Source organism: Rhipicephalus microplus, chromosome 1, assembly GCF_043290135.1.
Source record: "Rhipicephalus microplus isolate Deutch F79 chromosome 1, USDA_Rmic, whole genome shotgun sequence".
Classification (NCBI taxonomy): domain Eukaryota; kingdom Metazoa; phylum Arthropoda; class Arachnida; order Ixodida; family Ixodidae; genus Rhipicephalus; species Rhipicephalus microplus.
In genome coordinates, this window is record NC_134700.1 from 199,581,669 (window position 1) to 199,598,235 (window position 16,567).

Sequence of the window (16,567 nt, forward strand, 5' to 3'; positions counted from 1 at the left end):
GAGCCAGGCATATTTTCCCAATGCCTCTGTCACAGAACGAGCGCTAAAAAAGAGCGCGCCGCCAAATCCTTGCGACAACGGGCGGCAGAAACGCCACGAGGTAAAAAGAAAAAAAAAAGAAAGCAAACATCCAGGGCTCCCGGGCGCGCGCTCTCCCCGCAGAAGCACGGCTTCGCAGACGAACCTCCTCACCCCACATCGGCGGCCCAGCAAGCCCGCGATTTTTCCAGAACGAAGGGGGCGGGGCCATACCGAGTTGACTCACCGGCCGGAGAGGGCATTCCAACTGTCTCGCCCTCTTCCCAGCTTTCGCCGCGTATCGCGCCGACGAAATGACCAGAAATTTCTGGAAGGTGGCGCGGAAGGTATTTAATCGAGCGGCCGAGACGACAGAACAGGAGGAGACGGAAGTTAGTGCCAGAGCGCGTAGGGATTCCGCCGTGTAGTCGGCGAAGGTTTTGTCCGTGGAGACAAAGCAGGAGAAGATAATTTCCACCTGAGGGGTGACGACTCGAGCTACAGGCAAGAGTGTGTGTTTACCGCTATCGAGCGAAGACGCGTGGCAACAGTGGCGTGTGTGAAGCCGACGTGTTTCCGGCGAAGAAGTTGAAGTTGGAAGAGTGGCCAATTGAAGACGGGAGGTTTCCTGGAAGAGAAACTTCGAGAGCTGCGGAACGACAACAACGCTGGACTTTGAGTGAGTGATTCTCGGAAGAGTATCATCTAGACTTTGGTTCCAAGAACTTTGGACTGAATAGGTTTTCTATCCCTTTAGTCTTGAGTGGCTTGGTTGTTCAATGCATGCGACTGCATTGTAGTGCGTATTGTTGTCTGTGTCCGTTGTTCGAGTGGGGCTAATTGTACTGTGTAGTGTGTTGATTGGTTGGTGACGTATTGTATGTAACTATTGTGGGGTGTGCATTCTCGTGTATTGTTTTCGATCTGCCAATTTTGAGAATATAATTTGTTGTTTATCAACTCTCGGCTCTAACTTGTTCTTTGGACCACAGCCGGCATCCGCTGGCGCGCCAAAAAGGACCACTTCTAAATTGTCCACGCTTTCGTGGTGCGGTTCGGGGGGGCCGGTACTTCGACCCTTGGAATTAGCCCGGCGATTGCCTCCCTAATAAACGGGACTGGTGTGACAATTAATCTGGCGTCCGCGACATAGGACCTTTTGGTGCACAGTGTGTCCAAAGTAGTGAGAAAGAGCCTCGAGTTGTTGATACTGCTATCGGAACGATTTTGTGTGTTGTGCAGTGTTCTCGTTAACGAGTGCAGTGGAGTGTTCCGATAAACTGATTTAGGCAGATACTTTTTACACGCGGCAAGACTTTATTTGCGAGACACCATGGATCTCGAAAAGTTAGTAGCTCTTGGTGAGAAGATGGGTCTTTCTGGTGCCGAACTACGGAAGTGGGTAAGCCAGAAGGAGAAAGAGGCGGTGGAGAGAGATAGGTTGGCAGCTGAGAGAGCCAAGGAAGAAAAAGCAGCCGAGTTGGAACGAGAGAAGTTGGCAGCCGAAAGGGCGAGAGAAGAAAGAGAAGCGGAGATGGCTGAAAGGGAACGGCAGCGGCAGCACGAGATGGAACTCGAGCGGCTCCGTTTGCAACAGCGAAGCGAAACTCCCGTCCAAGCTAGAGTTGAAAGCAGCGAACGGGAAGATCACGGCTTCCGCTTGAACCCAAGCAAGCTGCTCGTAGCGTTCGATGAAAGGAAGGACGACCTTGACGCGTACCTTCACCGATTTGAGACGATTGCGAAGAGCCAGAATTGGCCGGAACATCAATGGGCAACTGCTTTGAGTACTTGCTTGAGTGGTGAAGCGCTCAGTGTGTATGGTAGGCTGACGCCGACCGATGCAGCCAACTATGCAAAGGTGAAAGCTGCTTTGCTGAAGCGATTTAGATTTACTGTAGAAGGATTCCGGGACAGATTTCGGACTGGAAAGCCAGCTGATGGTGAGACGGCTACGCAGTATGCCGCCCGACTTTGTCATTATTTCGACAGATGGATTGAACTTTCAGGGACAGCGCAGGAGTACGATGAGCTTAGAGAGCTGCTAATCAGAGAACAATTTCTTACTAGTTGCCACCCAAGCCTGTCACTGTACTTAAAAGAGAGGAAGGCTGACTCATTTGAAGACATGCTGGAATTGGCTGATCAATTCTTGGAAGCGCAAGGTGGCATTAATTTGGCCAAGGTCAAGAAGGATTGTCCCGATGATTCGAAGAAATTGGCTCCCGAAGAAAAGAAGCGTGCACCAGAGAGCATTCCGCGATGTTTTCTGTGCAACCGAATGGGTCATCGCGCGAAAAACTGTCGAACGATCTTTACGAGCCCTACGGCAGTAAAATGTTTCAAGTGTGGTCAGACTGGGCACAAAGCAGACGCTTGTCGAAACGGAGCGAGTCAAACTCACCAGGTATCCTGTGTGCAAGTGGCACCGAAATCTGATAATAATGCCGTCACTGATGGATTCGTAGAGTTGAAGAATGGGGAGAAAATTCCTATTGTGGGTGCTGTAATGTCAAAACAGCCAACCGGTGTTACGAAAGGAATGCCAACGCTGCTTGGAAAAGTTGCGGGCAAAAAGATTACGGTGTTAAGAGATACCGGCAGTTCCACTGTTATCGTGCGGAGAAATTTGGTACGGGAAAGTGAGTTGACAGGCAGAACGAAACCGGTTTGCCTAATTGACCGTACAGTTCGGCTGCTTCCCGAAGCAGAAATTGAGGTTGAAACCCCGTACTTCAGCGGGAAGGTTACTGCTTTATGCATGACGACCCCCCTGTATGACCTTGTCATCGGAAACATCGACGGGGCGCGAGGGCCAAGTGATCCAGAATGTTTGGGAGAAGACCCGAAGATAGAGCCCTCGCCAACACAGCGGCCGCGAGATACAGTGGAGGAGCATCCCGTGACGGGTCTCACTAGAGCCCAAGGAGAAGCTGCGGCGCAAGAGACAGCGAAGGAGAAGACGATCGTGTCGAATAAGTTCACAGGCCGAGCAACTGGACGTACGTCGGCACGACCTCAACCGACTGACAGTGTAAAGGAGACGGAGCTGGCCAGCCGGGCAAAATGTAGAGGCATGATCAAGCGGGTAAATAAACAGACAGGACCCGTCGAATGTAATGACGCGTTAACGGTGTCGGAAGAGACAACGATGGCTGAGACGACGCCTCAGATATCGTCGTTGGAAAGGGCTCGCCGAAAAGGAACGTGGAAGCACAAGAAGAGATCGAGCGAGCACCGCAAAAAGGGGCGCAAGCGCTGTTCGAAGTACTCAAGATAGGTGCTGAGGTGGAATCAGAATGTGTTTGGCAGAGCTGAGTGACATATGTTGTGTTAATGTTCTTGTTATCCTGTGTCACAAGTGTCGAAGTGTTGTGCCGTGATGTGATGTATAGTGTTGTATAATTGTTGTAATGAGAGAACTTTGTACGTTTGTATTGTTTAGAATGTGTGATGCAGTGTTGTGGGCATATACCTGTGGCTATATTTCATGTGTTGTGGAATTGAACTACAATGTACGATTGTATTGAGTGATATATTGTGAATGTGAAGTGTCATGAGCGACGGATTGTGTTACAGTCTGTGAGAATGTGTGGTGACTGTTCGCGCTCGTTTGTGTGGTTTTGAATATTATGAGATAATATTCTTAAAGTGGGGGGCAGTGTCACAGAACGAGCGCTAAAAAAGAGCGCGCCGCCAAATCCTTGCGACAACGGGCGGCAGAAACGCCACGAGGTAAAAAGAAAAAAAAAAGAAAGCAAACATCCAGGGCTCCCGGGCGCGCGCTCTCCCCGCAGAAGCACGGCTTCGCAGACGAACCTCCTCACCCCACATCGGCGGCCCAGCAAGCCCGCGATTTTTCCAGAACGAAGGGGGCGGGGCCATACCGAGTTGACTCACCGGCCGGAGAGGGCATTCCAACTGTCTCGCCCTCTTCCCAGCTTTCGCCGCGTATCGCGCCGACGAAATGACCAGAAATTTCTGGAAGGTGGCGCGGAAGGTATTTAATCGAGCGGCCGAGACGACAGAACAGGAGGAGACGGAAGTTAGTGCCAGAGCGCGTAGGGATTCCGCCGTGTAGTCGGCGAAGGTTTTGTCCGTGGAGACAAAGCAGGAGAAGATAATTTCCACCTGAGGGGTGACGACTCGAGCTACAGGCAAGAGTGTGTGTTTACCGCTATCGAGCGAAGACGCGTGGCAACAGTGGCGTGTGTGAAGCCGACGTGTTTCCGGCGAAGAAGTTGAAGTTGGAAGAGTGGCCAATTGAAGACGGGAGGTTTCCTGGAAGAGAAACTTCGAGAGCTGCGGAACGACAACAACGCTGGACTTTGAGTGAGTGATTCTCGGAAGAGTATCATCTAGACTTTGGTTCCAAGAACTTTGGACTGAATAGGTTTTCTATCCCTTTAGTCTTGAGTGGCTTGGTTGTTCAATGCATGCGACTGCATTGTAGTGCGTATTGTTGTCTGTGTCCGTTGTTCGAGTGGGGCTAATTGTACTGTGTAGTGTGTTGATTGGTTGGTGACGTATTGTATGTAACTATTGTGGGGTGTGCATTCTCGTGTATTGTTTTCGATCTGCCAATTTTGAGAATATAATTTGTTGTTTATCAACTCTCGGCTCTAACTTGTTCTTTGGACCACAGCCGGCATCCGCTGGCGCGCCAAAAAGGACCACTTCTAAATTGTCCACGCTTTCGTGGTGCGGTTCGGGGGGGCCGGTACTTCGACCCTTGGAATTAGCCCGGCGATTGCCTCCCTAATAAACGGGACTGGTGTGACAGCCTCATTCGCAGCAATACTAGTTTGCTGAAAGTCGAGGGGAAAACGTCAGTAGTGGTTGTATTGATTTTGTATGTCTATAGTACTATTTCACTCCCCTGATTTCCTGGCTGCGGCGGCTGCATTTCCGATGAAGGCGGAAATGTTGTAGGCCCGTGTGCTCAGATTTGGGTGCACGTTAAAGAACCCGAGGAGGTCAAAATTTCCGGAGTCCTCCACTACGGTGTCTCTCATAATCATATGGTGGTTTTGGAACGTTAAACCACACATATAAATCACATCAAATCTCCCCTGATTCGCCAAGCTGAAAGTGCTGCCATATGAAGTGCCGATCGTCGATCTGCGCAGGTGGCGACCTTCGAGGGCTGGATCGAAGTCATCGAGAATGTGTTGGACATCGAGGGCGTCGACCTGCAGCCACGGCTGGAGGCCAATCCCTGGTCGCTTATCTATTTCGCCATCTTCCTCGTAATCGGCGCTTTCCTCGTGTTCAACCTGTTCGTCGGCGTCGTGATCGACAACTTCTACGCCAAGAAGCGACAGGCTAGTAGTGTTTCGCCGAGCTACCGTTTGTGGGTGCGCGCTTCTTTCAGCATCGGATCACTCGGTGCAGTCCTCCGCTTAACGTCTTCCGTCGTGTGCGCATGCGTGTAGCTCGAGGAGGACTATTCGGAGCCTACGGCGAGCGAGGGCCAGCGCCGGTACGCTCGGTCACTCCGCCGCCTGCTCGCCCAGAGGCCCGTCAGTCTAGTTGCCAGGCCGGCCGGCAGGTTTCGGGGCTTTCTTTACGACGTGGCCGCCAGCAAGGAGTGAGTGAGACACCGTATTTTGGTCATACGCCGAAACCGAAACTATAGAAGGCAAGTTGCATGTGCGTTACAAGACACGTCTGCTACACCGAGAAGCGTAAATCTCGCTAGCAAGCAGGGAAACTGTTATGTCCGGTGTTGTCGTCAATCAATCAAACAATCAATCTATCGGCCCCGCTTACTGTCAGGTTCACGTGGGCGCAGGCTGGCGGTGGCGTCTGCGGTGCTTGCCCTGCTGAATGGCATGCTGCTGGCCTCGGAGCGCTACGAGTGGAACGGGCGGCAGCGGGCGGCGCTGGGTCGCGCACACCTCGTCTTCCTGGTGGGACACGCCGGAGAGCTTCTGCTGCGCGCCGCCGCCACTGGCACCGCCTTCTTCGCCGTCAAATGGAACCAGTTCGAGTTGTGCGCGCTGGCCCTGTCCCTGCTCGGTGAGTGGCTCGTATTCCTCGATCTCGCAATTTAAAGCGACGCTTCTCTTGCGCAACTCCTCCCCGGGCTTTTGTGATCGTAGCTGAGCTGTTGTACATGATGATACTGAGGGTACATGATGGTACTCAGAAGCACGAAACAAGTAAGATAATCTAGACAATACGAGCGCTGTATATAGAGTACTCGTCTGGTTAGATGGAGGTGGCAAGTTCGAATTTCAGTGCGTGAAGTTTTTTTAAGCACTTTTTTAAAACTAATGTCTCTAGCCTGGACCTTACTCTAGTGACAATCAGTCTGTGCCGTAAACCAATCTTCGGCGACGCCACCACCAGTACCTAGTCCAGCTTTTATGCCTATAACTTCTATTACACACTTATAGTCAAGATTTCAGGTACGCACTTATGATCTTACGTTCACTTCCGGTTTCCACTACAAATCTGTGTTGTTTCCCTTCTACACTTCGCTTCCATTTACAGACTAACTATAGGAAAGGTCTCTGGAGAATTTCGCAGAAGCGGTCATCAACATCATGGACATTGTACCTTGTTACAAAAAGTGTTTAGAAGAAAACCAGGAAGACTGCGCATCGGAACATTAAGTGAAAAATGATGGTACAAAGAGGCCTTGCTTCATTTACATAGATTTCAGCATGATGCGTCGGATACACTGCAGCATTTTTATAGTTATTTATACATTACTGTAGCTATAAATGTACACTAAACAACTTTTTCTAATATATAATAGGCGAAAAAAAGCAGCATAATCGAGAAAAGCATTAAGTGACAGACAAAGAGAAGGAGAAAAAAGGACGCTCTCAAACGCAAGCAGCCAGCACCGACATTGATATACATGATCTCGAATATGCTATACAGAGTCAAGTAAATTTAAAGGTGAACAGTTCAGTCGAGCACGGTTCCTTGAACGTACGAAAGTTTCAAATGGTTAGTCCTGGTAACGTATTGCGTTTGGGATTGTGTGAATAATACCTGGAAGAAGCAGAAGATAAAAAAGGCAGAGACAGGAGGCAGAAAACAATTTGGACGAAGCGTTCGCGTGACAAAGGTAAATGAAATGAGAAGTGCAGAATTGCATACGTAACAAGAAAGGTGCAGCGCATGCAACGACCACGTTTGGATCGGTGTAAATAGTAAGCGAACGTATTATCCCATCAGTTAATTAAATTTTTCACTTCTAACAGCGATGCGTGCCAACCTTGGTCTAAAGCATCCTACATTTTTTTTTATGTACGGATTGTTTCTTTGTAGAACTTGCAGCTTTATTTACTAGCAAACATTGTATTTATGCCCAGTTACATTTACAAGATACAAAGATCAAATCTGGCGGATGCATAGAGGGAGCTGTCTTCGCATCATCCTGGGCAGGCCACATGCGATGTACAAATGCCTTAAGAAAAAAAAAACAGTAGTGGAAAAGTATCTCTTTAAAAAACCGTGGTTAGAAAACCATAAAAAATTTAGCTGAATAAACGCTAACCCTAAAATCGATCATACGACCTTTTCCCCGAGAGTACGGCCAAAAAAAAGAACGAGCATTTTAATAAGGTTTCTAAAAATGTCCTTTTTAATTTAATATTTGTAGTGCGGTGAACCAAACCTCGGCAATATCTCAACTCCCCCGCGTATGCACTCGTACGCTAACTTCAACGTAACAATCATATTTTGAAATAGCCCGACAGTAGCGTGGTACTGTAGCCTTAAAACGTATTCGAAACACCGTTCTCACGCATCGAGCCAGGTGGGCACGCACGCACTCACAGGCCCACACACTAATACATTTTAAAGTAAAGACAGCCGGGCCTTATAGAAGCCGATAATGTGCTCTGATTGCATGACGTCAAACAGGGGCGGGCTGACGGCCTTCGAGCTTCGCGTCTTTCGAATTTTCGTCCTTGTAACCCGATCGTTCATATTTATGGAGGGCGGCAGCCATAATAAAGTAGTCGCAGCGACCGAAGGGCTCCATCTTCCAGATAAGAGGAGAGTCCGTCATTACATCCGGGTCACGTCGCGACGTGCGTTTAGCAATTTCTGAGAGCGATCACGTCTACTCAATGAGCGAAAGTAAAACGGCATACGCGAAAGGACGTGTCACATTTTGCTGGTCCGTTATTAGCGCCTCTCTATCCACCCCGCGCCCGCTTGTGCGGCACGCCCTGTAGGCAAACCAGCTGCCCGCTCGGCGGCCCGCGCAGGAATCGGGTCAAGTTCAACGGACGGCGACGTCGTCTGTTATGGCATTGCGGTTTGTTTGTGTTTATGCGTATCCACATGATTCTCGCACTCAGCTACAGGAAAGGGCACATGATGGTATTCGGAAGCACGAAACAAGCAGTATAATCTAGACAATACGAGCGCTCTATAGAGTACTCGTCTGGTTAGATGGAGGTGGCGAGTTCGAATTTCGGCGGTTGAAGTTTTTTTTAAGCAGAAAGATGGCAAGTTGGGCCAGTTGGATTACGTTCATAATTGAAAATTTTGTTGAAGTGCACTAAAAAACGGCCGGACAAAGGCTGACAAGGACGGACGGAAGAGGCTGACAAGGACAGCGCTTGCAAGCGCTGTCCTTGTCAGCTTCTTCTGTGCGTCCGTTTTTTAGTGCGCTTCAAGAAAAGGTTTTAAGAACTTTTTTTAAACTAATGTCTCTAGCCTCGACATTACTCTAGTGGCAATTAGTCTGGGCCGTAAACTAATCCTTAGGAATGCGTTATAAGTGGCCGTGGTTCCTTGCTTCGAAGGTTTTGCTATTGGCATTCCGGAAACGAAACCTTCACAGTGACAAAACCAGACTTCTGTTATCACTGAAATTTACCCTATTAACTTGACGCACTAGACGTACATCTGGGGCGTCTACGCTCTGAGGCGTATTGTTACGAGACAGTTATATTGATCTGTGGCGTCGGTAATGATAAGCAGTCGCTAGATTTTACTCCCTCCACAAGGACGTAGTGCCAGACCCGATTCGCGCCTCATTGGCGTGAGAGTTGCGTAGATTGGGAACTCCACCCGAGTAGCGTTGGCACTCACTTTTACCCTGCCTTCAAGGAAAGCGCAAGTTCCGTGGCCAACTCTGCCTATACTCGCCCTTGGAGGTAAAGAACTCTGGGGCGAGTAATACAGTTGCTCGGTTTTTTTCCATACATCCCTCAAATTCTGTGAGTGTATAGCTCTCCATCCTTGTGTAACTCGGGCTTCCAAGTGCCATCGTGGATCGTTGCAACCTCGCCCAAGCACCTCTTCTTATAAGCAGAAAATTGGCAACCAATCCAGGAAGTGAATGCTGATGATAGAGCGAAGCTGGGTCCTAAGAACCGTGATGTTGTGCAACGTTTAAGTCACCGATCGGTATAAAGGATGGACGGACGGATGCACGGATTGACGAGCGTACGCGTGGACGGACAGGTGTATGGAGAGAGTATGGTCACTTTTTTTTTAATCCATATGCGCGCTATGAACACTCCATATATGGTATAGACGCACGCGGCCGATGGGGACGTATACGACGCTGGTGACATCGGACATTGTGCGAGCCTAAGAAGCTTTGCTCATAAAAAGAGCCTTCATTGCGAGGATGCGTGAGTGCTTTGCTGAATGAGATGGTTCAATTCGATAATTCCTAGGGTTTTCGCGTGCCGAAACCAAGTTGTGCCATTGCGAGGCGTGCACCGTAGTGCAGGACTCCGCAAACCACAACTATCTGGTGTTCATTTTGCGCCGAAATCGCACGGAATACGGGTCTTTAGCATTTCGTCTCTATCAAAACGCGACCGCCCTGGCAGGGATCGAACCCGCCACTTTTGGTTTTGCAGCCGAGCACCGTATCAACTTTACTACCAAGGCGGACGTGATTTGGTTCCCTGTCTTCGACGACAGATTAATGGTATTTTGGCACACTGGCTCGGGCCAAACGGGCCATCTCCAGGGTATACGCCACTGTACTACAAGGAATGTTTGACTCTTGGAATATTGTAAAGCAGTAACATTCTTCTTATCGATCGCTTCTAGCTCTCTCTTCAGGGTGGGGACGCCAACACCTTCCGCGCCCTCTGACGTACCGATCGCGTGTCCTTTCTCGGCTGGTTCAGCTTAAATTATGTCGCACGATTTTCCTTCTTCATCCTTCCATTCCACCGTGGTTGCGTGCCATACATCTCACGGCACTACCATGCATCGTCAGACGTGCCTTTTATGGATATTTTTGTACAGTGCTCGAACTCAAGAAGCGATGTGTCATATTTACATATGTAAAGAAACTTACAAAGCTGCGGCTCTGTACTACACCAGGAGCGTAGGCAAAAAATGTTTTCGGGGATGAGCGGGAGTGGGGGGGGGGGGGGGGTGCTTGTCATTTTTCGGTCTGTATGCCATGGCGAAAAAAAAAAATTCAGAAAGAGGAGGGCATGAGCCAGGGCCCGGTGTGTCACCAACCTGGCTACGTCACTGAACTACACGTCATAACAGAAATGGCCTTATATCGTACCAATTTTTATAAACGCCGTAGTGCAACCTTCAAGTATTGTTATCTATATTTTATTTATGATTGCTTTACTGCGAGTCACTTGTCGCACAATCCTAAAGGCTTCTTCCTAGAAAATTTTACATTGCAAAGTTTTCTGCCCACATCTGGGGTCAACAGTCAAAAGCGGCAATCGTAACGTGCCAGACAGTGGCCTAAAATACGCCCGTTTTTTTATCATGCCCAACGTTACCTTTGTATGTACTTCAGCAACAGAGGCGTAGGTTTCCCCTTATCCCCCCTCCCCCCCCCCCAAAAAAAAAGGAAAAAGAGAGGAGTGCCTATGAGGGAAGGAAAAGCCAAACTTCGCCATTAGTAGTTATGCATATGCGTTGTGGAAGTTGAGACTATACCGGCGATCGTATAATCACGAGGCGTTTCGTCATTCCGTGTTGAATCTGCGAACGTAATGGCGGTTATAGCTGTTCTCGCGCTACATTATGCATCCTTCGCGTTGCGTGCAGGGAGCGTTTCCCGGGAACGCTAAAGCAAACGTTTGCGGTTAAGCGAGCGCCAAAAGTGACGGTCGGCTTTGTTGCTCGAGGTGATTCAAATGCTCGAAATGCGGAGCACACGCCCTGGGTGGCCCGTGCGCGCATGTTTAACAATCGGCGGAACAGCCGCGCACAAAGGGCGTCGTCAACTCATGGTCGTCGGGAGCGGGGCCGCTTGACCGGAAATCGGGCTGCAACGACGGCGAAATCGCCCATTTCGTGCGTGACATCGGCGCATAGGCGGACTATGGCACGACGCGATTGACGTGAATTTAACCGCGAGACAGCCGTGCACATCCAAATGGCCGCCCTCCTCCTCCTCCTCCTCCTCCTCCTCCTCCTCCTCCTTTTCCCGCTCCTCCTCCTGTGCGTGCGTGCGTGGGAGGGGGCGGTTGAGAAATGTTGCAGTCAGTGAGTGCACGGAAACTATGCCGAAGAAGCGGTGCTAGGATACGCTATCTCGAATTTCGCTTCAGGTTTCTGCATCCGCCGGAGTTGTCTAGTGGCTGAAGTGGTTGACTGCTGGCCCAAAGGTCGTGGAATCGAATCCCAGACGCGGCAGCCGCATTTAGATGCGGGTACTGCGATAAAGGCCCGTGTGTTTAGATTTAGGTGCACCATCAAAATTTTTGGAACCCCAGTTCCTGCGTTTGTCATTATCATGTCGTGGCTCTTGGACGTAAACCCCTAACAACTATTTCTATTATTCAGGTTACGCCAGCATATATAGATAATGATAGTCGTCGCAGCATGAATCGCTGCTCACAATAACTCAGGCGCTCGTAATATTTTTTTTTGTTAAGTCAACGTCGCCAAATGCACCATCAAGCCATGGAACTAGCGTTTTCTGTTTCTTTCGCTTTCTCTATTTCAAAATGTGAACATGTTTGCTTTCTCTTCTATTCATTTTACTATTAGGTAGGAAAAAAATGGCAGCATATCAACGGGGTGAATGATGGAGAGTGGGGCGAAGCCTCCGTCCGTCCATTCGTTCTTGCTTCCGTCAGTCCATGCGTCCGTCCGCGTGACCGTCCATGCGTCCATCCGCCCGTCCGCATGCGTCTGTTCGTGCGTCCGCACGTCCGTCCGTGCGTCCGTCCCTGCGTTCGTCTATGCATCCGCCCCTGCGTCCGTCCATGCGTCCATACGTCCGTGCAACCATCCATGCGTCCGTCCATGCATCTGTCTGTGTGTCCGTTCGTCCATCTAGTCAACACTCCAAGTACCACCATCTCGCATCTTTTCATAATATATTCCGCATATAGAAGCACCGCCATCCAGCGGACATTCCAAAGACTAAAGAAAAGGTGGCACACGCACACTTTCTTACGGCATGCGCTTCGTGTCTACTTCCCATGTTTAACCACCTCGAGTTCATGTTATCAAAGTTTCACGTCGTCAGAGTTTCACTTTATTCATGGCACTGCGGCCCAACGCTCGCTAAACCTTTCTAAAACCAAGGAGGTTACGCCCAGCGAGTATAACGTAGCAACCCTTTCTTGCCAGATAATGCTCAATGTACAGGCCATTGGCTGCTAATGGGGAATGAGAGACAAGAGAATTCGGCTTTTAGGTAACGTGCACGCTGCGAATTTTTTATTGTTCAACAACGCACAGGAGAAATCTCCCACCGGCTCCACCTTCCTGGTCAAAGCGTAAAACATGCTACGTACTATACGACGAGGGACGAACGGGTGCCGCTTTGATTGATTGATATGTGGGATTTAACGTCCCAAAACCACCATATGATTATGAGAGACGCCGTAGTGGAGGGCTCCGGAAATTTCGACCACCTGGGGTTCTTTAACGTGCAGCCAAATCTGAGTACACGGGCCTACAACATTTCCGCCTCCATCGGAAATGCAGCCGCCGCAGCCGGGATTCGAACCCACGACATGCGGGTCAGCAGCCGAGTACCTTAGCCACTAGACCACCGCGGCAGGGCCGGGTGCCGCTTTAAGAAGCTTCGCCCCTAAGACAGCGCTCAAAATAAACGAGGACAGGTGAAGACACAACTAAACGCACAACCAAATCAGCGCCTGTGTTGTGTCTTCATCTGCCCTCGTCCATTTTAAGTGCTGTTTTTGCCTACTTAATTATGAACCACCAGCTATCCCAAGTTTCTCTGCCATTCCACTCTTACTTAACACAAACTATCGATCATGCGCAAAACGTAGCCGTGGCGGTTAAGCGGGTATTTTATGAGGCGAGAAATCTGTTTTGTGACGTCATGGCTTTAGGCACCGATAGTCGCAGGAACAGACATTGATATTGAGCTAAAGCTCAACGTCAGCGCAACTTAACGCGCTAAGCTAAAGAAAAAGAAAGTGGGGGAGGGGGTGGAACATAGCGGGAGAGGGTGTGGGGGAGGGGGAGGGGGTGGAACACGAAACTGCAAGCGCGGTTTGCGCTGAGAATCGTGTGGTGTTTTGGGACGATAACAAAAACTTGGGAAATGGAACGCGGCAATATTTATTAGCGTAAAAGGGATGTTTTATTTCATGGTTAACACACAAGCGTTTAAACGGGCCAGGTCGAATCGTTTATGTCGTCTTTTTATTACTTGTAAAAATTATATGATAACAGAAACAAATGAGGTACCAAAAGTACAATCCAAGGATTCTCGCAGCTATCTCTACCAAATTAACGCGTCGGGTTATTTGTACGCTCGCCAGGTGGCTATAGGCATTACGAAGTTTTAACGACGCCTTTTTCTCATGGTGCGTGAAGTCGGAGCTCTATGTCTCGTGTAATAATTTTTTTATAGCCGTGAAGATAGCGACGTTACCCACGAAGCAAAAAAAAACTCTTAAGGAAGTAAAAAACAAAGTTTTTAAGCGTGTGAATGTGCTATTTTTTTCTGTAGTTTCGCTTATTATTACCAATTAATAGAAGGAGAACTATCTTCACGTCAGAGTTTCTGTTGATATTAAAATCACCACCTACAAGCTTACTTTTAGAAGTGCTGTTATCGTTCTTTCTACGTAAGAAAAGAAATAAAGAAAGAAAGAAAGCAACAAAACGACAAAAAGTTAAAACAACACCCACAATCGTGGAAATTTTCTGGCGATACTTTGAAGAAAAAGAAAAAAAAAGTGAACATAAAGTTCGTGTATTACTCCACAGTATAACAGTAGCAAATTAAGACCGGGCTATTTTTACGACTTAGTCGGGCCGCGCAAGCCAAATTCGAGATATAATTTCAATTTCGAACGTTGTGGTACGCGCGTTTATACACCGCCCATGCTGACGCACATTGCGCGGCTATTTATAGCCCGTCCCGCCAGTTTCTGTCTCACAGACCTCGCTCGGTTCTACACTTCTCAGTAGCTGTTCTCGTAAACGATATCACATGATTTATGAAAATCGATCGACATTTAGCAGTGGGCGGTTGCCGTTGTAAGCGAACACGACAGCATTCTGATTGGCAGATTGCCAGCTTATACTTCCGCCTACTATCCACTGAAAGCGCACAGCTGTACTGTTGTTGGCGACTTCATAATCTACCAAGCTGAGATCAGAAACACGACCACAAGTAGCTCCGTGGAAACACAGCTACTACGTGGAGACAACAATTGATCTAAACAGGGCTCATTATGTGTATTCACATGGCTTGCCACTCATTCGTATATATAAATTTTGCACCTTACCGCAATGTTCGTGTTTGTCCGAGATATATTTTTTGCTTATTAATTCCACGGGTGAGAAGAAAAAAGTGGCAGCGGTGACCTACCTCCTTGTAGTAACTGGTAACAACCACGGCGCTGAGTTCGCTGTTCCAGGTAGCCCATTTAATTTGCCTCAGTAGTTTCTCAACTGTACTCTTCTTTACAAATTGAGCTGTTCATTTTAGGATGACGTGCAAAATACCACGTTGGTAGTAGCAATCATGAAGCAGCGGTAAAAAATAAATGCCAAGCCGAATTGAGATGCGTAAGAGAAATAAAATAAAATGGTAAACAACAATACCTCGATAACCAAAGCCTTAGGGGTAAAATGTTCTGCGATTATCATTTTTTGTGTGTGTGTAAATGCTCTTGCTCAGACAGTCTTCGTAACAACGAAGTTTGTTTCTGACGATTTTAACACGAAAGCTAACTGTAGTACATTATTGGTAAAAAGTATTAACAGACCTTTTCAGCTATCAAGTTTTTTATCATGTATTTCTGACTATGGGCTCGGTTAAATCTATTATTCATGTACAATTAGCTACAAAAGTCGTACGCAGTTGATGTAGTTCCATGGATAGCTGTTTGCATTCGCTACATTTCGAGAGACTCTGGTTTTCCTGAACAGAATCTATTTCCCGTTGATACACGTTAAAAGGAAAATTTTCCGCGTACCTTGTCAATTATTCAGATTTTGATGGGAAGTTACTCATTTTATACATGTATATACATTTCGATTCGAAACTAAAATTTCCAATGTTGTGAAACAGGCTCATTCAATCAATATGTAATAAAAAAGAGCAAGCCTGCTTAAGTATTCACACTAATGCATGCAATATATGCTTAATAACACTGGGATACAAAAAATATGTGCTGCATTATATAGGTGAACAATACCAAGGAGTGCACAATCGCAGCGTTAAAAAAACATTGGTGGTGAACTTGTCTCTTTGCTAATTTATAGGGAACAACACATGATCCTCAGTATTATGTTTAAGGCAGTCGATTTCACAACAAGGGAAAAAGATGTCGCAGTTTAATTGTTGTAATTAGTAGTCCCCTCTGACCTTCGCCCACTTTTCGAAAGCGGCAGCTGGACGGGGTTTCTTCTGTACTCACCGTCGCGTTTTTTTTTTGTTTTTTTTTTTTGCGGCAGTGTGCGCAGAGTGTGCGGGGAAAGGAGCATCAATCAGTGCGGTCGTCGAGCGCTGTGTGCCTTTTATTTCCTGCCAGCCGCGACAGTAGCGTCCTTCGAGCGGTCTGTGAGGGGCAGGGGAGAAGGGGGACGCCACCTAAAGCAGCAAACGCTTGCTCTGATATTTATGTTCGTCCAGTGGCAGCTGTCATTAAAGAGATCGATTGGTAGACGATGGCTACCAGGTGTCCTTCCCCGTGTGCTCGAGTGGCCCCCAGAGGCGGTAGTGTAGTGACCGTCAATGTATATGGTCGATCGGCTCTCTCTTGTATAGACTTTGTGTCGTCGTTCGTCACCCGTAAACGGCAGTTGCGTAGTGCGAATCTCTGCAACTTATTAGGAGCTCGGCTATTAAACGTCATTTAGAAGTTGGAGCTTGAGCGTATCTTTGCCCGTTGCGTAAGTTCTGAGCTATGAAGATAATATTCATGGGTTACCAAAGAGCCCGAACCAACGCGTTGTTCTGTGGCGCGTTTGACTAAGACACATAGCTGTTGTTCAGCGCCTTCGTCGTTTTAGGAACTCAGACAAAAGTAAGCCTTGTTGGCACACGAGTTAGTTGCGAATAGCAAACACGTAAAGGACTCAATAACACACGCTCGATATGTGGTGGACGTGAATCAGATGCACAGTGACG

General features: G+C 48.1%; 1 protein-coding gene across 1 annotated transcript in view; it reads left to right on the forward strand.

Annotated features, from left to right (window-relative positions):
* The window catches only part of LOC119167176 (sodium channel protein 1 brain), an 83,854-nt gene that overhangs the window by 46,651 nt on the left and 20,636 nt on the right, over nucleotides 1-16,567 (forward strand). The window contains exons 22-24 of the mRNA XM_075868014.1: nucleotides 5,148-5,342; nucleotides 5,454-5,608; nucleotides 5,813-6,039. Coding sequence (XP_075724129.1) covers nucleotides 5,148-5,342; nucleotides 5,454-5,608; nucleotides 5,813-6,039 — 577 coding nt within the window. The remainder of the gene's footprint in view (nucleotides 1-5,147; nucleotides 5,343-5,453; nucleotides 5,609-5,812; nucleotides 6,040-16,567) is intronic.